At 43.1% G+C, this 22,157-nt stretch overlaps 1 protein-coding gene across 2 annotated transcripts in view; it reads left to right on the top strand.

The window, feature by feature from the left end:
* Nucleotides 1–22,157, top strand: part of LOC121275342 (keratinocyte-associated protein 3-like) — a 47,098-nt gene that overhangs the window by 14,487 nt on the left and 10,454 nt on the right. For both annotated transcript variants that reach the window (XR_005942387.1, XM_041182847.1), the window contains exons 2-4: nucleotides 2,404–2,588; nucleotides 15,821–15,880; nucleotides 21,080–21,280. Coding sequence is in view for 1 of the 2 variants with exons in the window: in XM_041182847.1 (XP_041038781.1) it covers nucleotides 2,404–2,588; nucleotides 15,821–15,880; nucleotides 21,080–21,280 (446 nt within the window). In the remaining variant the exon portion in view is untranslated. The remainder of the gene's footprint in view (nucleotides 1–2,403; nucleotides 2,589–15,820; nucleotides 15,881–21,079; nucleotides 21,281–22,157) is intronic.

Here is a 22,157-nt window from a genome sequence, read left to right as displayed (position 1 = left end):
TGTACCTCTCTTCACTTTAAAGAGAACAATCCCAGTTTCTCCATATAACTGAAATCCCTCATCCCTGATACCATTCTAGTAAATCTTTCTACCTTCTCCAAAGCCTTGATACCCTTCCTGAAGTGTAGCGCCTAGGATTGTTTGCATACTCCAACTGGCTCTCCAATCTTTCACCCTCTGGAGACTTGAATTCATCTAAAACTCTGCTGCCGGTATCCTAGTGCACCCTTCCATTCACCTATCGTCCCTGCACTTGCTGAACTACAACGGCTTCCAGTTGGCACCACCTCGGTTTTAAAATGCTGATCCTTGTTTTCAAAGCCCTCCATGGCCTTGCCCTCCCTATCTCTATAACCTCCTCCAGCCCTATAACCCTCTGAGATCTTTGCCTTCCGCTAATTATGAGCACTTGCACATCCCTTATTCCCATTCCCCACTATTGGTGGCCATGCTTTCAGCTGCTTATGTCCCAAGCTCTGGAATTCCTTCCCTAAACCTCTCCACCTCTCTCCCCTCAAAGATGCACTTTAAAAACAACCTTTTTAACTGTGGTTTTGGTCACATGTCCCAAATACCTCCCAAGAGGCTCAGCATCAAATTTTGTTTGATAACATTCTTGTGAAGCACCTCGGGGAGTTTTACTATGTTCAAGGCACTATGTTGTTGATGCTGAATCCGTGATTTATAAAGGTTTAGCACACCTTTGGTTTTGTACCCTATGCCTCTAATTAACGTTGTAATTCATTTTATTTAAATATGCTCCTGGTATCTAAGTGAAAATGGCCCCTGGATTTGGCATGATTTATAAAACCTCAGAGCATCAATGCATCATATGATCACACGTTAGTTATGAAAGATGATGCCATTTGGCCTATCTTTGATCTTCGTCTGAAATGACCCTGATGTTCCCCTGCTATTGCTGCATCCAATTGATTATCAAATGGTAGTGCTCTCCCTGGACTGTTCAACACATTTATCACTCTTTTTGTGTAAAGAAAGATTTCCAGGTATCGCTCCTAAATTACGCTGTTAACCTCGCACTAGGTTCTCAAGCTTGGAATCTTGTTGCAGAAATCAATTTGCACACCTCATTCCCTAAACAATAAAATACTCCCTAAACTGTTTGTGACATCTACTTTCAATCTGGGGAATGCTTGAGCTTGTTGTGTTGATGCTGGGGCTTGTTCTGTCGCATTGAGAGAGACCTGGCTCCCATGAGGCAGCCTCTTATTATTTCATTGCTAATTCCAGCTCTCTTGTCCCAGTGGATTAACCACAGACCCCACAACATTCAGCACAGTTGTTACTAGAAAGCATGAATGCACAAACAGATGGTGCAAATAGTGGAAACCTGAAATAATTATAAGAATTGGACAGTATATGGATCTGCAGCTGGGAAGGAAAAAGAGACCTAATCACAGCTTTATTTCTCACCCAATTCACTCCCCTCCTCATCTCTCCTCCAAAGCTTCATCCCTTGGGGCCTATCCAAACTCATTCAATACTGCACACTCTTGCAGCCAACAAAGAGAGGAAGTAACATTGTGGGCACTCAGACATTGAGTATATTCAAGATTGAAACTGATTTTTGGCTACTTGGGGAATTGAGAGATACGGTAGGAAAGTGGAGTTGATGTAAAAGTTCAGCCATGATCGGCGGAGCAGGCTCGATGGGTCGTATGGCCTACTTCTGCTCCTATTTCTTATGTCCTTACGTAACTACGACTTGCACTTCTATAGTTCCTTTAACGTTAGTAAGATATCCCAAAGTACTCGGTGCATTTTCAGACAGAATTTAACACCAAACCACATAGAGATAAATATTAGGATAGGTGATAGATGACCAAAAACTTGGTTGAAGAGGCAGGTTTTGAGGAGTGTCTTAAAGGAGGAGAGAGAGGCAAAGAGTTTGAAGCACTTTCAACCCATCAGTCTGGGTTGGATTTGAAACCAGGTCAAAGCACATGCTGATTTCACACTTGAGGGTTGCCAGCTCCCGTCACACAGGTTTCCTGTAACCATCGCACTGCCATGGTAAATTGCCAGGGTTTACCAAGGGCAGCAGTTAGGAAGAACCACTTCTCCACTCCCCTCAGTGAATCTGGTAGGGGCTGGTCTTCCAGATAAACATTAAATAAAAGCAAAACGCTGCAGAAGCTGGAGATCTGAAATAAAAACAAATGCTTAAAAAAATACTCAGCAGTCCTGGCAGCGTCCGTGGAGAGAGAAACAGAGATAATGTTTTTGAGTTGACTCCAAGTTAACTCTGTTTCTCCTTCCACAGATGCTCCCAGACACGCTAAGTTTTTTTTCCCGACACTTCCTGTTTCTATGTCCCTCTATCCTGCTTTTTAGATCCTTTGTTTCCTCAATGCATGTGGATTTTCTTTTTTGATCCAACAGATAAGGTGAACGGTCCCCAGCATTTGATGAGGAAGGGCATCATATTGATTTTTATTGGGCACATCAACTTCATCATGGGTGCGATTGTCCACGGCACAGTCCTGAGGCACATCTCAAAGCCCGAGGGCAAGGTGACAGCTGAATATTCGGTGGCCAACATTATTTGTGTCATCTCTGGTTTGTTGGTGAGTGCTTCTGTTCGATTTGTTTTATCAGTGGGAATGAATTACGATCACCCTGCTTGGATTATAGTTGTTAACTTTTCTAGAAAATTGATGGACATGGGTGCGCTACCAGCTATTGTCATTTGGTGAGACAATAAGATGATGATAATGTCCCACAGTGTCAGGACATCCCTCAGGACTCAAGGGAGTTTGGCAAGGTTGGATGGTATTTATTTTAATGCGAGGAGTCTGACGAATAAGGCAGATGAGTTGAGGGCATAAATGAACATAGAAGTATGATGTCATTGCTGTCACAGAGACATGGTTGAGAGAGGGGCAGGATTGGCAGCTCAATATTCCAGGATATAAGGTCTTCAGGCGAGACAGGGAAGGAGGTAAAAGGGGAGGGAGTATCGCAATATTGATCAAGGAATCAATTACAGCAGTAAGGAGGGATGACATCTTAGGCTCCTCAAATGAAGCCATATGGGTAGAACTGAAAAGCAAAAAAGGAGCAATCACATTGCTGGGAGTGGACCATAGGCCCCCAAACAGTCAGAGAAATAGAAGAGCAGATATATAGGCAAATTTTAGAGAAGTGTAAAAATAATAGGGCAGTAATAGTGGGGGATTTCAACTTCCCCAACATTAACTGGATTAGTCAAAGTGTGATAGGTTTAGAGGGAGCGAAATTCTTAAAATGCATCCTGGAGAGCTTTTTAAGCCAGTACGTAGAAGGTCCTACAAGAGAGGGGGGCAGTCCTGGACTTAATTTTAAGGAATGAAGCCGGGCAAGTGGTAGAGGTATCAGTGGGGGAGCATTTTGCAGATAGTGATCATAACTCTGTTAGATTCAAGGTTGTTACGGAAAAGGACAAGGATGGGCCAGAAATCAGAGTTCTAAATTGGGGAAAGGCCGATTTTAATAAGATCTGATATGATTTGACCAGAGTGGACTGGGAGCAGCTACTTTTAGGTAAACCTGCATCAGAGCAGTGGGACTCATTCAAGAAGTAAACGGGGAGAGTACAGGGCCAACATATTCCAGTAAAGTCAAAGGGTGGGACCAACAAATCTAGGGAACCCTGCATGTCAAGAGATATACAGGATTGGATAAAGAGAAAAAAGAAAGCTTATGGCAGATACCGAGGGCTCAAAACAGCGAAAGCACTGGAGGAGTATAGAATGTGTAGGGGAGAACTTAAAAAGGAAATTAGGAGAGCAGAAAAGGGGCATGAAAAAACATTGGCAAGTAAAATAAAGGAAGATCCAAAGTTATTTTACAAGTTCATTAAGAGTAAGAGGATAACTAGGGAAAGAGTAGGACCCATTAAGGACCATAGTGGTAATTTGTGTGTGGAGCCGGAAGACGTAAGTAGGGTTCTAAATGAATACTGTGTGTCGGTGTTCACAAGTGAGAGGGACGATGTGGGTATGGAAATCAGGCAAAAGGACTGTGAGATAATTAAAGAAATTAGCATAGAAAGGGAGGAGGTTCTAAGTGGTGTGACAGGCTTAAAAGTAGATGAATCTCCAGGCCTGGATGAAATGTATCCCAGGCTGTTGAGTGAGGCAAGGAAGGAGATAGCAGGGGCGCTGGCAATAATTTTCAATACCTCTCTGGCCAACAGAGAGGTGCCAGAGGACTGGAGGACAGCCAATGTGGTAAGAAGAGAGAAAGGGATAAACCAGGGAACTGCAGGCCAGTCAGTCTAACTTCAATGGTGGGGAAACTATTGGAAGCAATTCTGAGGGACAGAATTAATCCACACTTGGAGAGGCAGAGATAAATCAAGGACAGTCAGCATGGTTTTGTTAAGGAGAGGTCATGTCTGACCAATTTGATTGAATTTTTCTGAGGTGACCAGGTGTGTAGTGAGGTCAATGCATTTGACGTAGTCTGCTTGGACTTCAGCGAGGCTTTTGATAAGATCCCATATGGAAGACTGATAATGAAGGTAAGAGCCCGTGGGATCCAAGGCAATTTAGCAAATTGGATCCAGAATTGGCTGAGTGGCAGGAAGCAGTGGGTGATGGTCCAGGGGTGTTTTTGTGACTGGATGCCTGTGTCCAGTAAGGTTCCACAGGGATCGGCGTTGAGTCCCTTGCTGTTTCTGGTATGTATAAATGATTTAGACTTGAATGTAGGAGGGTTGATCAGTAAGTTCGTGGATGACACGAAAATTGATGGGGTGATAAATATTCACGAGGTTATAGATGGGCTAGTCAGATGGGTGATCAGTGGCAAATGGAATTTAACCTGGATAAGTGTGAGGTGATGGACAAACAAGGCATGGGAATACACGATGAATGGTAGGACCCTGGGAAGCACCGAGGATCAGAGGGACGTTGGTGTGCATGTCCACCAGTCCCTTAAGGTAGATAAGGTGGTTAAGAAGACATTTGGGATACTTGCCTTTATTAGCCGAGGCATAGAATATAAGAGCAGGGAGTTTATGCTGGAACTATATAAAATGCTGGTTAGGCCACAGCTAGGGTATTGCGTGCAGTTTTGGAATCCGCATTATAGTAAGGATGTGATTGCACTAGAGAGAGTGCAGAGCAGATTTACCCGAATGTTGCCTGGGCTGGAGAGTTTTAGTTGTGGGGTTATTTTCCCTGGAGCAGAGGAGATTGAGGGGAGACATGATTTGAGGTGTATAAAATTATGAGGGGCACAGATAGGGTAGACAGGAAGGAAGTTTTCCCCTTGGTGGAGGGATCAATAACCAGGGGGCATAGATTTAAGGTAAGGCGCAGGAGGTTTAGAGGGGATGTGAGGAAGAATTTTTTCACCCAGAGGGTGGTGGGAATCTAGAACTCACTGCCTGAAAGGGTGGTAGAGGTAGAAACTCTCATAACATTTGAAAAGTATTTTGTTGTCCACTTGCGATGCCATGGCATACAAGGCTATGGGCCTAGTGCTGGAAAATGGGATTAGAATAGTTAGGTACTTGTTTGAATGGCACAGACTCAGTGGGCCAAAGGGCCTTTTTCTGTGCTGTAGAACTCTATGACCCAAAGGCTAAAAGGCAAAGTATTTTCTTCTGAAGTCCACCACTGTTGTAATGTAGCAAATGTGACTACAACTTTCTGGACAGTAAGCTCCCACAAAAAGCAATGTGTTTTTGACCAGATAATCTGTTTTTAGTGATGCTGGGTGAGGGATAAATACTGGTCAGCACACCTTGTTGTTTATGGGATCTTTTAAGGCCACTTAAAAAGGTCGACAATGCTTCAGTTTAATATCTCATTCAACAGACAGCACCTCAGATGCGTAGCACTCCCCTTTGTGCTGCACTGGCCAAGATTTTGTGCTCAAACCTCTGGAGTTAAACTTGAACCAACCGGCTCTGAACAGGGGAGAGAATGCTACCTACAGAGACAGTGCTGATTTGAGATGGGGTCTTGGTTTCCATGAATGTGAAAACCATCCACACTGTTTGGGTTTTTGAATGCAATCATTACTACATGTCCTATCTGACTTGCTGTAGTCATGTGACCTCTGCCATGAGCATCTCCCTTTAGATAGCTATCTTGCATTCAGTTCAATTAAGATATTACACTAGGAATACTGCGGTCTTTGTGCTCGTAACATGGTGTCAGGAATGGAGCTGAAGTTGAGTTTTGAAAAGCTGGAAGAGAAACCACAGCCACTGAAAGAGGAAAACTCAAATATTCCAACCTGCTAAAAACTGCTGGAAAAAACGCACAGACAAGGAAAAGCTAACACAAGCTGAAGGCTGCAATAAAACACTGGGTGAGATAAAAATGGTTTTACATTTTTCTCTTCCAAGCTCCTGTTGAAGTAAAAGGAGATATGTAGTAGAACTAGCATTTTTTCTACTTGCAATGGCAAAACTACAAGATTGCAACAGATTTAATTAATAAGCAGGAGTCAATATGAATAGCAACTCTTTTAACACTGCTGAGGAGAGACTGCTACAAATTGTTTTTGACCCTGAATCCATCTGTAGATGATAAAAAAACAAATTGCAGAAATTTTGAAAGCCTTGAAGGCACACTTTGAACCCCAAGTGACTGTAGCTTATGAACAGAATGAGTTCGACATAAGGGCTCAAGGTGACAAAGAGTCCATTATCAGTCTGTGACTGCAGTAACGCAGCTCGCTGAATCATGTGAATTCAAGCAACTAAAAGATGATGCTGTTAAAAATAAAATTGTCTTAGGCATAAAGATCCAACAGTGACAATGGTGACTGCAGAGGGAGAGTATCTAGTGAACAAGAAGTGTCAGATAGACACTGGTGCGTCATGCAACATCATGACCTTCACAGACCTGTGCAAAGTGGCTTAACAAGGCGATCCAAAAATGAAGCCCTTGAAAGTAAGGTTGAGGCTATATGATTGCACTATACTCATACCGAGAAGGCAAATTATCCTGAGAGCCCAATGCAATGGCATTGATCTGGAGTTCCAAATCGTAGTACTCATGATTCAGTCATCTCAGCTGGAGCAAGTCCAAAGCTTGGACTGGTAACCCTGAACGTGCCAACAGAGATTTACAGCATATCGCAGCACACAAAACCATTGACTGCTGAACAGATCCTAGAGAAGCACAAAGATGTGTTTACAGGGTTAGGATGTCTACCGGGGACTATCATTTTGAAGTAGATGAGAGTATAAGACCAATTCAGCATCTGACAAGAAAGATTCCAGCTGCCCTCCAATCAAGCCTAAAAAACAACATAGAAGAGCTGGAAAGGCAGGGAGTAATCAAGAAAGTGACAACTCCTACAGACTGGATTTGCAGCATTGTAGCAGTGAAACAGCCTGGAAAGCTGACAGTATGGTTAGACCCAAAGGATCTCACTACTCCATGCCAACCATCTAAGGAATTTTGCCTCAACTTGCCAAGGCTCTACTACCCTAGATATGACGGATGGTTACTGGCATGAGTTAAATGAAAGCAACAGCTTTCTAACTACATTTTGGACACCGTTCCGGAGATGCAGATGGTTGCACATACTGTCTGGCACTTCCACAGCTCCAGAAGGTATCGACGCAGACAGCATGAGATAGTCAGTGATCTTCCCAGAGTGGAAGACATAGTGGATGACCTGCTAGCCTATGGATGTGGAGACACAATGGAAGAAGTCATAGCTGACCATGATCAGCATTTAATAAGACTGCTAGAGAGAGCTCACCAGATGGACCTGAAGCTGAGCAAAAAAAAAAATTGCAACTGAAGATGCCTGAAGTCATGTACTGACAGCAAAAGGTCTTCGCCTGGATCCTGAGAAGGTGAGAGCTGCAGCAGTGATGTGGTGACCAACAGATGCGTGTGACGATTTGTTGAATTCATGACCGATTTAGTACAATTTTGCCTAATTTTTCACCGGAGTGTGAACCATTACACAAGCTCACTGCCAAGGATGTGCAGTGGCATTGGAGCATGGAACTAGAAGCAGCATTCACTAAAATCAAACAGCTAGTGACGACAATGCCAGTGCTGAAATACTATGGCGTCAATGATGAAGTTACCTTGCAGTGTGAAGCCAGTGAGACAGGTCTTGGAGCAACCCTAATGCAATAAGGACAACCAGTTGCATTTGTACCCAGGGCATTAATGCAAACTTGAATGACACTACGCTCAGATCAAGGAAGAGTGCCAGGCTTTTGTATTTGCTTGTGACCATTTTCATCAATACATGCTTGGGAAAGACAAAGTAACAGTGGAGTCTGACCGCAAGCCACTTCAAAGCATTTTTCTCAAACCACTACTACCTGCTCATCTGGATGTGACATACAAACAAGGGAAAGAGATGTACATCGCTGACATGCACGGAAAAAGTTGAGGATGCAACAACAGAATGAATCTGGAAGATTTCACAATGTGAAGTAGTAGCTTGACATGCTCTGGAAGTCATCAATCCAGCAGAAACATTGAATCTGACAGACAAGTGCCTTGCTCAAATCAAGAGAACTACCCAGCAAGATGTATCTCTCCCATGTGCTGCAAGAAGCAGTGACGAAAGGATGGCCTGAGAGCACCAAGGACACACCTGTGGTCACCAGGGCATATTGAGATGAATTGACAGCCCAAGATGGCACCTTGTACAAGGGAAATAGAGTCTTCATCCCTAAGGAGATGAGAGGAAAGATACCTAAGTACATCCATGCAACCCATCAAGGAATTGAATCGAGCTTGAGGAAGGCAAGCGAAGTGCTCTACTGACCAAACATGAGCAATGAAATTACATTGCCAGTGTGGTCTTGTAACAAGTACCAAGCTAAACCAGCCAGACAGCCATTGATGACGCGTGACATCCCAAACAGACCATGGATGAAGCTGGGAGTGGACCTCTTCACTATAGCAGGAGCTGATTATCTTGTCACCGTAGACTACTATCTTGACTATGGGGAGGAGAGAGACCAGCTGACTTCAACAAAGATAGGAGAGATAGTAGAATGCTTGAAAGCATACTTCAGTTGTTACGGTTTCCATACATTGTGATGAGTGACAGTGGTCCTTAGTTCATGAGTGAAGAATTCAGCTGCTTCACAAAGGATTAGGAAATTCAACACTTTGTATCATCTCCACAATATCCCCTGCCAAATGGAAAGGCTGAGGTATGTTATGATTGATACAGTTGATAAAACGGAGTTATTTAAAAATCCCAGAAGGAAACTTTAAACAACTGTCATAACCTATAATTTTAAGTGTTATGTTTGAGATGCGACTCTAAATTCAGGAATCAGACCATCCGTTCTTGAGGTTTTACATTAAACTAATTGAAACATTTTATTAATTTACACAGGTTAAAATATATGCACATGGCTACAAATTACTACCATCATAACTTTTAACAAATTCCCTAACTATCTCCTTTAAGGCAACAGCAACCCATAGACTTAACCAAGCACCAGGCAAAGCATTTTCACCTTAAAGATTTAGAATGAGGTTCTTTTCACTGTGGAGCCAGTTGGAGGCTTGCAGCTGCCTTTTGATCTCCACATTGCCTCTGCCCTGCATACCCGAAAACTACTGAAGTTATGCCTGCCACCACTGATTTAACTCAAATTTTCTTTGTCTCACCAGTCTCTTTGAACTTTACCTTTTAACAATGAAACCCCATTAATTGTACCAAGTTTATTAGTAATATAAACATCTTGCTTGGTAGCTTCTAGAAAGGTGTCAAGTTTTCACCCCACTTCTTGAATGCTCTGTTCAAAAAATGCAAATGCACGCTACCTCTTTGTTTACATCTCAAATTAGCACATATCAAAGCACCCAGACTAGCTGACTTTAATCTAATTAAGACACACCCGCAGACTAAACCTCTATTTTAAAATAAAAATATTTTCCAAAATATTATATGCATTAATAGCTTCATGACAGGTGACGGTGAAAATCATCAAGAAATTGAGCAAATCTAGCACAGATAAGGCAATCTCCAAGTGAAGAAACATGTCAACTGAAGTTGTGGAAAGTAGTCCAGTTCAAAGACTAATGTCATGCCACACCCAAACTACTCTTCCAATAGCAAAAAACCAACTGAAACCGAAAGTGGTAACAGACGTGAGTGAGAAAAATCAAGGTGAAACAGCAGAAGGCCAAATTTCATTTCGATAAGACTGCCAGACCATTAACACAGTTGAGCATTGGAGAGCCGGTCAGGCTATAAACCATCAACGCTCCAAACAGGAGTCAGCCCACGTGGCAACTTGGGACATGCGCAAAGCAGCTGACACCTCGATCGTACAAGGTGGAAGTGAATGACCAAATATTCCGGTGCAACGGCAGGCATATACAAACAAGAGAAGCTGTTCCTTCACTGCAGGTGGCCGATCAGGAAGATGGGCTGCAAGCAGCTGTACAAAGTACAGAACGACCATCACTCCCAGCGATTCACCCGTCCCAACAACTAGAAATGGAACAACAGCAACAGTTACCACGGCAACATAAGTGCCACAGGAATGACACTCCCCAGAGAAGGAATGTCATCCAGACGAACAGCCAACAACAACACCCTTGCGTACCATTAAGAGACTTTTACGATTAACAACTATGTATACAATGCATATGCAGCAACTAACGAGAGTGCAGAGCAGTTGGTTATTGCATGAAAGCATTTGGATTATAGTGGGTGTCTTGGGTAACTCTCAGTTACACATGATAGTGCATGCAAGTTTGTATTTTACAATTAGGAAAAGGCGAATGTTTGGGTTTTGAAATGCAACCATTACTATATGTACTATCTGGCTTGCCATAGCCAAGTGACCTGTGTCATGAAGAACTCCCTGCAGACAGCCATCTTACATTCATTTCAATGAAGACATTACACTAGGAAGACTGTAACCTTTGAGCTCAAAACACACACCTCAGTTACAGGCCATTCTTTGTGAAAATTGGTAAGCTATTCCACCAGGGAGGGCATCACTCAAGCCTGATCAGGTCCTTGTTCTCAACAAACACCCACACACATGCACTGAGGAGGAATTGGGAATGGGAACAGGAACCCTGGTTTTACTGCCTACACCCCTCCCACACTCTGGCCTGGGTCAGGGGTGGGAGGGAAGGGATTTTCAGCTTCATTGTTTCTGAATTATCCACCATTAGACTTTTGTTTCAATTGTTTACCTATTATCCTACCCGTGAAAGTTGAGCTGTGTTTGCAGGGTACATTGATGCTGCAGCTTCAATAATCAAATAAAACTTTCAGATAGAGGAGCACTCACACCCATGGAAAGTGATTTGATTATGATTATTGTAAAGGACATAATTTTATTTTTTCTCGGACCGTGGCTTTAAGATTGGGCTGTGGCTTTAAAAACTACCATGGCTGCAGTTTAAGAAATGTTCAATGAAGCAGGAAGAAGAAAATCTACAATGTTGCGCCCTGGAACAGCGTTGGACAGAATGGTGCTGGAAAGGAGACCTAGTTTAAGAGGGAACTGCCTAGCGACGGTGTTTTGAGTGGCTCCTGGCCACTCAAGTGGCCAGGTTGTGTGTGAGGATGGTGCAGTAGATCAGCTCCTAGCCTGAAAAGAGGAAATATCTGAAACTCCTCTCTCCTGTGTTTTATAAGACTCCAGTAATCCTGCCATAGTAGCTAGCTGGCCACTCCTCACATCGCTGTATCCTGCTTTCTTTGAGAGACCCCTGTCAGGAGGAAAAGGCGAAAAGTCACCAGTAGAGACATTAAAAGCAAATTTGAACCAGAGACCCACAGACTGCAAGTGCTGGGAGACCACCTCTTGTCAGCCACAACAACGTGCAAAGAATTTGGAAGAAAGCGATCAAAGTCAACCCATCTAATCATGAATTCCGAATTGGTGCCATTGAACTGTTTTATCTCACCCTTAAATCTATGTTTTGTGTGTGTGTTTAAGACATTATAGAGGTAAAAGTTAGCAGTTCATATTTCTTTCTTTTGCCACTGTTACAGACAATTTGTTTAATAAACAGTTATTTACTTGTTAAGTTCACAAACATGGTGCCTGTATTCTTTTAACCTAAATTAAACAGGTAGAAATGGGGCAATCTGGTGGTCTGCTTAAGCTTCTCACATTTGTCATGGCTTGGGGGGGCTGAAGGGCTTGATACTAGAGCGCACTATCTCTAGTGAGTTGTGATATTATGACATATAATATATTATATATATATATAAAATATGTGTTTGTGTGTGTGTTTGTGTGCATGTGTGTGTGCGTGTGTGTGCGTGGGTGTGCGTGGGTGTGTGCGTGTGTGTGTGCGTGTGTGTGTGCGTGTGTGTGTGTGTGTGTGCGTGTGTGTGTGTGGGTGTGCGTGCCTGTGTGTGCGTGAGTATACATAACCCACAACCACGCTCTCTCTCAGCCCTCTCTACGCCTTCTCGCCCTCTCTTTCCCCTCTCGCCCTCCTCCCAACTGGTTTGCTAATGCCCTTTAGGCAAGAAAATCTGCCATACCTGTGACTCCAGCAATGTAGTTGACTCTTACCTGCCTTGTCTAGAAAGCCACTCAGTTCTATGGGCAACAAATGCTAGCCTTGCCAGCAACACCCACATCCCATCAAAGAATACATTTTTTTTTAAAGTTACGAATGTTGGACCTCACTGGTTTGTATGACTCGGTAACTTCAGTAAGTGCCAGCTATGTGTCAGTGGGTAGCACTCTCAACTGAGTCCATGTTGTGGGTACAAGTCCAACTCCAGATTTGCGCACAAATCTTGTTGCCAGTACTGAGGCAAGGCTGCACCATCGGAGATGCCATCTTTAAATGAAACATTAAACCAAGACTCTGTCTGCCCTCTCAAATGGACGTTAAATGTCTCATGGCACTATTTTGAGAAGAACAGGGGAGTTATCACTGGTGTCCTGGGCAATATTTGTCCCTCAACCAACATGGTTTTACAAAAAAACAGATTATCAGGTTATTGTTTTGGGAGCTGTCTGTGTCCAAATTGGCTGTCACGTTTCCTACATTACAACAGTGACAAAGCTTCAGGAAAGGGAAGACTTCGCTGGCTGTAAAACACTATGGAATGTCCTAAGGTCGCAAAAGGCGCTATATAAATACAAGTCTTTTGACCATCAGCAGAGCCCTTTGGTGAACTGAATAAAAGTGGAGTGATGTGTACTGGATGTGGTGGGGGATGGGACTGGGGGTAGACTCTGTGCATCCTATTTCTATGTCGTGTCTCCTCTTTCCCACCTCTTTCTTTCTCCATCCCTACTGGAATAATTGCTATCTCCCCGAGACAATTAATCTTTATACTTCCTTCGACAAAGTTGCATAAATCTACTGCCCCCTTTTTTTATTCATTCACGCGATGTGGGCTTCACTGGCCGGACCAGCATTTATTGCCCATCCCTAGTTGCTGTTGAGAAAGGTGGTGGTGAGCTGCCTTCTTGAACCGCTGCAGACCATGTGATGTAGGTACACCCACAGTGCTGTTAGGGAGGGAGTTCCAGGACTTTGACCCAGCGACAGTGAAGGAACGGCAATATATTTCCAAGTCAGGGTGATGAGTGGCTTGGAAGGGAGCTTTCCAGGTGGTGGTGTTCCATCTACCTGCTGCCCTTGTCCTTTTAGATAGTAGTGGTTATGGATTTGGAAGGTGCTTTCTAAGGAGCCTTGGTGAATTTCTGCAGTGCATCTTATAGATGGCACACACTGCTGATACTGTGCGTCAGTGGTGGAGGGAGTGAATGTTTGTGGATGTGATGCCAATCAAGCGGTTGCTTTGTCCTGGTTGGTGTCAAGCTTCTTGAGTACTGTGGGAGCTGCATCCAGGCAAGTGGGGAGTATTCCATCACACTCCTGATTTGTCCCTTGTAGAGGTGGACAGGTATTGGGGAGTCAGGAAGTGAGTTACTTGTCGCACGATCCCTAGCCTCTGACCTGCTCTTGTAGCCACAGTATTTATATGGCTGGTCCAGTTCAGTTTCTGGTCAATGGTAAGCCCCCAGGATGTTGATTGTGGAGGACTCAGTGATGGTAATGCCATTGAACATCAAGGGGCGATGGTTGGATTCTCTCTTGTTGGAGATGGTCATTGCCTGGTACTTGTGTTGCGTGAATGTTACTTGCCACTTGTCATCCCAAGCCTGGATATTGTCCAGGTCTTGCTGCATTTGGACATGGACTGCTTCAGTATCTAAGGAATCGTGAATGGTGCTGAACGTTGTGCAATCATCAGCGAACATCCCCACTTCTGACCTCACGATGGAAGAAGGTCATTGATGAAGCAACTGAAGCTGGTTGGGCCAAGGACACTACCATGAGGAACTCCTGCAGTGATGTCCTGGAGCTGAGGTGACTGACCTCCACCAACCACAACCGTCTTCCTTAGTGCTGGGTATGACTCCAACCAATGGAGAGTTTTCCCCTCGATTCTACTTTTCTTCCAGAGCCTCTCATTTCCCCGAACTCCTCTCTGCCTACCATTGAAAGATGTAATTCTGAACGATGCTTGCCTTCTTGCTCAACGTCAGCATTCATTTCTCCATCTTGGTCCTTGTCACAGTCCAAAATAAAGGGGGAAATAATAGGATGACAACAACTCTTATTTATATAGGGCTTTTAAGTTAAATCATTCTTAAGTTGCTTCACAGGAGTGTTATCAAGTGAAATCTGAAAACAAACCACATAAGGAAATTTTGGGGCAGATGACCAAAACTTGGTCAAAGAGGTAGATTTTAAAGACTGTCTTAAAAGAGGAAAGAAAGGTATAGAGAGGCGGAGAGTTTGGGGAGGGAATTCCAGAGCTTAGGACCTCAGTAGCTGAAGGCACGGCAACCAATGGTGGGGCGATTAAAATCAGGGATGTGCAAGAGGCCAAAATTAGAGGAGTGCAGCTATCTCTGAGGATTGTGGGGTTGGATAAGTTACAGAGATGAGGAGGGAATTACTAATGCTGGAAACGAAAACAAAAAACACTGGAAAAATCCACTGTACAATCAACATTTGTGAAAGGAAGGTAGTTTATGTTTTTTTTATTCATTCGTGGGATGTGGGCTTTGCTGGCTGGGCCAGTATTTATTGCCCATCCCTCGTTGCCCTTGAGAAGGTGGTAGTGAGCTGCCTTTTTGAACTGGTGCAGTCCATGCGGTGTGGGTACACCCATGGTGCTGTTAGGAAGGGAGTTCCAGGATTTTGATCCAGTGACAGTGAAGGAACGGCCGATGTATTTCGTTCTGTCGAAGGGTCATGAGGACTCGAAACGTCAACTCTTTTCTTCTCCGCCGATGCTGCCAGACCTGCTGAGTTTTTCCAGGTAATTCTGTTTTTGTTTTTGTGATGTATTTCCAAGTCAGGATGATGATTGACTTGGAGGGGAACTTCCAGATGGTGGTGTTCCCATGTGTCTGGTGCCCTTGTCCTTCCAGATGGTAGTGGTCATGGGTTTAGAAGGTACTGTCTAAGGAGGCTTGGTGAATTCCTGCAGTGTATCTTGTAGGAGGTACACACTGCTGCTACTGTGCGTTGGTGGTGAAGGGAGTGAATGTTTGTGGATGTGGTGCCAAACAAGCGGGCTGCTGGAGAGCTATGTTCTGACCAATGTTCTGCACCTGAAACACTTAACTCTCTTCTCTCTTTGTACCTGCTGTGTGCTTGCATCATATTTATTTCCTCTTTGCTTGCAGTAGTCTCTTAGCAACGGCATCATAACTGCTACGCAGGCTGCCAAATTGTTGGTTTAATTTAACATCACACTCAACTTTTCCAGTGGACTTTCTGGAACGCAGAACACATTTAAGCTCTTGGGGTGACTAATCGGAGCTTCTACTGTTTTAATTCTTCAGAGTATCATAACTGGGATCATTGCCATTCTGGTCTCGCGAAACTTAACCAAGACAAAACTGGTAAGTAGTTTAATTATTGTCACACATTTAAAAGTGAAAGGAAATAAATATCAATGATTTTTAAAACGTTTATTTTTTAACTTTTGCAAATATAACAGGATGTAATGACCATAGAAAGGATTGTGCAGGGGAACATTGTATAATTTTGCAGTCGTAATGATGGTGAAACTGTCATCATTTGGTGCCACAACTCTTTTAGAACTGACAGCAACAGTCTGTTAGCCTGCATTTGCAGTTAAACATAGAAATCCAGAAGTTGCTGTCAGAGATTCAATGCTTCTCCACATGGTGAACTGTTGAAAGTCCCTCCACCCCACATTCTGCAATCAATTAGAAACCACTGAAATGAGCAAAACTCGCTCTCTTTACGTTATTAGTCTTGCTGTAAAAATCCTTGAAGTAGTTACATCTTGTTGAATGAGGTGTAACTGCATTTTTAGTGACGTACTGATGTCCGCAGGGAAAATATCCTCCTCAAAGAACAACACTGGCTGACAGTTACCAAAGCATTCCCATTGACACAGGACCTCCAAAAAGCCCCAGGCACCCATCTGAAATCCTGTAGTCCTGATTGGAACACACTTCACACCCTACAAACAGATGACAGCTCCACTTCTCAATGGTGTACCTCCTGATTGAATGCAAACATCATCAAATGCATCCCAGTAACTGACCTAGGCAGCGAAGTCCCAGGTTTCTACCTTCCACGGAAAATCTGGACAGCCCTCTACCACCTGAGGACGGGTCACAATGTGGAACGTGAGGAACAGCTCAAATTGTGACTGTCGCCATCAAAGTCTGACCATCATCCACATACTGAACTCCTGCTTTGGGAGATCCATTCCTGATGGCACCACGACCAATCACACTGCGTCAGCTGAAGCTGCATTGTTAACCTCAACATTGAACTATAACTATACACATAAAAAAAACATGGAATGCTAAGTTCAAAGATAACGCGAAACACCCTCACTGTACCTGAATATCTACTTTTATATTTGTGGAATGTCAGGTTTCTCCATTATGATGAAGATTCAAATGTTTTAAACATTTAAGATGTTTGATATTTAAACTTTCACCTTAGTCCCATGTGTGTGTCCCATTCATTTATTTCGCTCACTGTGAAATTTTAATTAAAAGTGACAAATTCAGTGCTATTCGTTCCCTACATTACTACACCTCAAAAATACTGCAGTGGAGAGAACAATAAAATTGTACCTTCACACCTTCCTCTCCCTCCCAGAAAAATGATAGGGTCCTCCTTGTCCTCACTTATCACCCCACCAGCCTCCGCATTCAAAGGATCATCCTCCGCCATCTCTGCCAACTCCAGCATGATGCCACCACCAAACACATCTTCCCTTCACCCCGCTGGTGGCATTCCACAGGGATCGTTCCCTCCAGGACACCCTGGTCCACTCCTCCATCACCCCCTACTCCTCAACCCCCTCCCATGGCACCTTCCCATGCAACCACAGAAGGTGCAACACCTGCCCCTTTACTTCCCCTCTCCTCACCGTCCAAGGACCTAAACACTCCTTTTAAGTGAAGCAGCATTTCACTTGCACTTCCCTCAATTTAGTCTACTGCATCCGTTGCTCCCAATGCGGTTTCCTCTACATTGGAGAGACCAAACGCAGACTGGGTGACCGCTTTGCAGAACACCTTTGGTCTATCTGCAAGCATGACCCAGACCTCCCTGTTGCTTGCCATTTCAACACTCCACCCTGTTCTCATGCCCACATGTCTGTCCTTGGCTTGCTGCATTGCTGCAGTGAAGCTCAACGCAAACTGGAGGAACCACACCTCATCTTCCGACTAGGCACTTTACAGCCTTCTGGACTGAATATTGAGTTCAACAATTTTAGATCATGAACTCTCTCCTCCATCTCCACCCACTTTCCGATCCCCCCTTTTTTTTCCAATAATTTATATAGATTTTTCTTTTCCCACCTATTTCCATTGTTTTTAAATGTATTTCCATCCATTGTTTTATCTCTATCTTTTAGCCTATTTCGATTCCTTCACCCCACCCCCACGAGGGTTATCTGTAACTTGCTTGTCCTGCTTTCTACCCTTAATTAGCACATTCCTTAGATAATATCACCACCTTCAACACTCTCATTGTCCTTTTGTCTGTGACATCTTTTGGTTATCTCCACCTATCACTGGCCGTCTATCCAGCTCTACTTGTCTCACCCCACCTTAAACCAGCATATATTTCACCTCAACAAAAACAGAATTACCTGGAAAAACTCAGCAGGTCTGGCAGCATCGGCGGAGAAGAAAAGAGTTGACGTTTCGAGTCCTCATGACCCTTCGACATTTATTTCACCTCTCTTCTATTTTTATTTAGTTCTGTTGAAGAGTCATACGGACTCGAAACGTTAACTGTGTCCCTCTCCACAGATGCTGCCAAACCTGCTGAGTTTTTCCAGGTATTTTTATTTTTATATTTGTTTTGGATTTCCAGCATCCGCAGTTTTTGCTTTTACAATAAAATAGTAAACAGGCTTTGGAACCAGTTCGTGGATAAGGAACAGAATGCAGTGATTGTTATTCACTGGCATTATTGGCTACTGCTCAGCAGTTAATCTGAGCAAGATAAGGAAAGTAACTCATGCATTGTATCCCGACTGGTCAATAAAGCAGGAATCCACACCTTGTTCAAACATAGATGGTGCTGCAGAGTGTTGCACAACTTCAGGTTGGTATGCATCAGGAGGATCTCACAATCAATAATTCACCAAATAAAATAATATCTAGTTCATATTTTCACTAAAGGATACACAACAAGTTATTTCAGAATAATCAAATATTTACATCCCGAGTTTATCCTCGGGAGTTGGTAATAGAGTGATGGCACACACTGTACTTACTTGTGAATCCGAAGGTTGTGAGCTCAAGTACCACTCCAGGCCGATGTTACCAGTGCCAGTAATGAGTGAGTGCCACAGTGTTGGAGCTGTTGTCTTTCAAATGAGGCATTAAACTGAGACCCCGATTGCCTTCTCAAATGGATGTAAAGATCCCACAACAGCATTTTGAAGAAGAGGTAGGAGTTTTCTCTGTTGTCCTGGCCAATATTTACCCTTCAACTATTTAAGCATTTAACAAAAATAGATTACTGTGTTGCTGTGGGTAAACTGACTGCCTGCAATACAATAATAATTTTATTGGCTGTGAAGTACTTTGTGACACCCTGGTATCTTCATAACTTACTTTCCTACCTATCTTTGTATAATCAGTAAATTTAACAACCATATGTTCAGTCTCTTCTCCAAGTCATTTATATGAATTGTAAAAAGTTGAGGCCCCAGCACTGATCCCTGTGGCACACCACATTACAACTTGCCAACTAGAAAAATGAGCCACTTAAGCCTCCTTTATCGTCCCTGTTAGCTAGCCAATCTTCTATCCATGCCAATATGTTACCCTCTACATCATGAGTTTTTATTTTCTGCAATAACCTTTGTGGCACCTTATCAATCTGTAAATCTAAGTACAGTACATCCACCAGTTCCCCTTTATCCACAGCTTATGTTACTTCTTCAAAGACCTCCAATATATTGATTAAACATGATTTCCCTTTCGCAAAACTATGTTGACTTTGCCTGATTTCCTTGAATTTTTCAAAGTGCCCTACTATAACATCTTTAATAATAGCTTCTAACATTTCCCCTATGATGGATATTAAGCTAACTGGCCTGTAGTTTCCTGTTTTCTCTCTCCCTCCCTTTTTGAATAAAGGAGTTACATTCCCCCTTCCCGATGAAAGTTTGAATCTGGCTCTGAGTCAGGAGATCTCCAGGCATTCAACAGCAGTGACGTTATCAAGCAGAATAAGCAGCCAGCCACATTGAACAATTCTCACAGACAGCAAACCAGGAAAGAAAGAAGAGCAAAAGACTTGCATTTATTTATCACCTTTCACAATTACCGGAAGTCCCAAGTCCTTTCCAACCTGACAGCGCTGCTGTGGCAGTGTAACTATTATTATCAAATGACACCTTTCAATCTTTACCTTTTACTACTTTGGCACTATTATTACAAAGTGAAATAAACAATCGGGATATGCACATGGGACTAAGGTAGAAGTTGAAATATGAAACTTCTTAAAAATTATTTTAAAAATGTGAGTTTTCATTTTAATGGAGAAATTTGACATTCCACAAATTTAAAATTAAATTTTCAGGTACAGTGAGGGTTTTTAGCATTATCTATAAACTTAGTACACCATTTTTTTTATTTGAGCACCTCGCCTTGTTCTACCTGTCTCATTGTAGCTTCAAAATCCATGTTGTCTACTGTCCCTACCTTTTTCCCTCTCAGCCTCTGTACTGATCGACTGCTTTATAGGCGATGATTTCAATCATCATCTAAGTTAGGTGAAGTACTAGAGGGTGACTGGGGTCCATATAAATATATCCCAGTAAGGAAGCCATGCCTTCAAGGGAGGAGGAGAAACAATTAAGTAAATGAAGATTTGTATTTATATAGCGTGTTTCACAACTACCAGATGTCTCAAAAGTACTTTATATGCAATGAAGCACTTTTGAAGTATAGTCACAGTCTAATGTAGGAAATGTGGCAGCCTATTTGCAAACAACAAACTCTTACAAACAGCAATGTCATAAGGACAGAATAATCTATTTCAGTGATGTTGTTGAGGGATAAATATTGGTAGGAACACCAGTGATAAACTCCCCTGCTCGTCTTTGAAATAGTGCCATGGGATCTTTTACGTCTACCTAAGAGGACAGACGGGACCTCGATTTAATATCTCCTCTGAAACACGACACCGCTGGCAGTGTAGCACTTCCTCAGGACTGCACTGCAGTGTCGACCTTGATTTTTGTGCTCAGAGGCAGGAGTGCTGAGCTATGAATGATAGACAAATTACCTACATGATTATTTGTTGAGGAAGAAAATAAATTGGCAGGGAATAATATTGTATAAGAAATACATAGGCAACCAAAGTATCCCTTGAGCTTTAAGTCATTGAGCTCAATCAAACTGAAGTATAACTAGATTTCAAATTTTACCCCAAACTACAGAACTGGTAAATGTTTCATTCCAACTTGCTCATACCACAGTCCCATTGAGTGTTGGTCTTTGTCTGTTTGCTGGGCAACTTTCCCCTTTCCACCGTGTGTTGCTCTTGCCTTTATCACTGAGTTCCCAATTTTATTTCCACAGCACTGGGGATTGATGTCAATCTCTCTATCAAATATTTTGATATCGTTGGCCTGTTCGGTTGGACTAATGCTCGCCATTGTGCTGACAGTATCACTAGGTGGCAGGAACCTGATTTCTGGCTGCAACTCTACAATGGTGCCAGCTATCTCCAACAGGGCAATGATAATGAACGACTGCCCGTTTGACACGACACGCATTTACGTAAGTAATTGGGCATTTCGGTGTTTTTGATGACAGGAAAATAGGGAAATGCTGTTTCACCTGCTTGAATTACAGAATATCTACCTCATCCAATTGGTTTTAAGTTGCGACACAGAGATGTGAGGGGGTTTAGAGATAAAATTAGACTTTAAGTCAACAAGGGAAAGACTGAATGCAGTAAGGAAAGATATACTGGCACTGACGGCAGTTCAGACAAGGTTGATCCTGGGTATGGAGGGATTTCCTTATGAGGAGAGGTTGAGTAGGCTGGGCCTGTACTCATTGGAGTTTAGACGAATAAGAGGTGACCTTATTGAAACATGTAAGATTCTTAGGGGTTTGACAGGATAGATGCTGAGAGGCTGTTTCCCCTTGTGGGAGAGTCTAGGACCAGAGGGCATAATCTCAGAGTAGGGGGTCGCCCATTTAAGGTAGAGATGAGGAGGAATTTCTTCCCTCAGAGGATAGTGAATCTGTGGAATTCTCTACCGCAGAAGGCTGTAGAGGTTGGATCGTTAAGCATATTGAAGGCTGAAATGGACGGATTTTTAATCGTAAGGAAATCAAGGGTCTTGGGGAAAAGGCAGGAAAGAGGGTTATCAGATCAGCCATGATCTCATTGAATGGCCTACTTCTGCCCCTATGCCTTATGGTCTTATAGTACCAGAGGGTGATTGGTGCCCAAGCTACCTTCAACATACCAAAAAGAACAGACTATGCATCACTAATCTGGGGGACTCTTAAGAAGGCTGCAAACTTGCACAAATTCCATTTTGCATGCCTGCCTCTAATACATCGCCAGACCATCGGAGCCAGAGGTCATCATATTTTTGCCTGCAGTCTGGACATGGGTGACTAAAAGTTTGGTTGAAGGGAC

The sequence above is a fragment of the Carcharodon carcharias genome, chromosome 2, assembly GCF_017639515.1.
Source record: "Carcharodon carcharias isolate sCarCar2 chromosome 2, sCarCar2.pri, whole genome shotgun sequence".
NCBI lineage: Eukaryota > Metazoa > Chordata > Chondrichthyes > Lamniformes > Lamnidae > Carcharodon > Carcharodon carcharias.
This window is presented reverse-complemented; position numbering and strand designations above follow the sequence as displayed.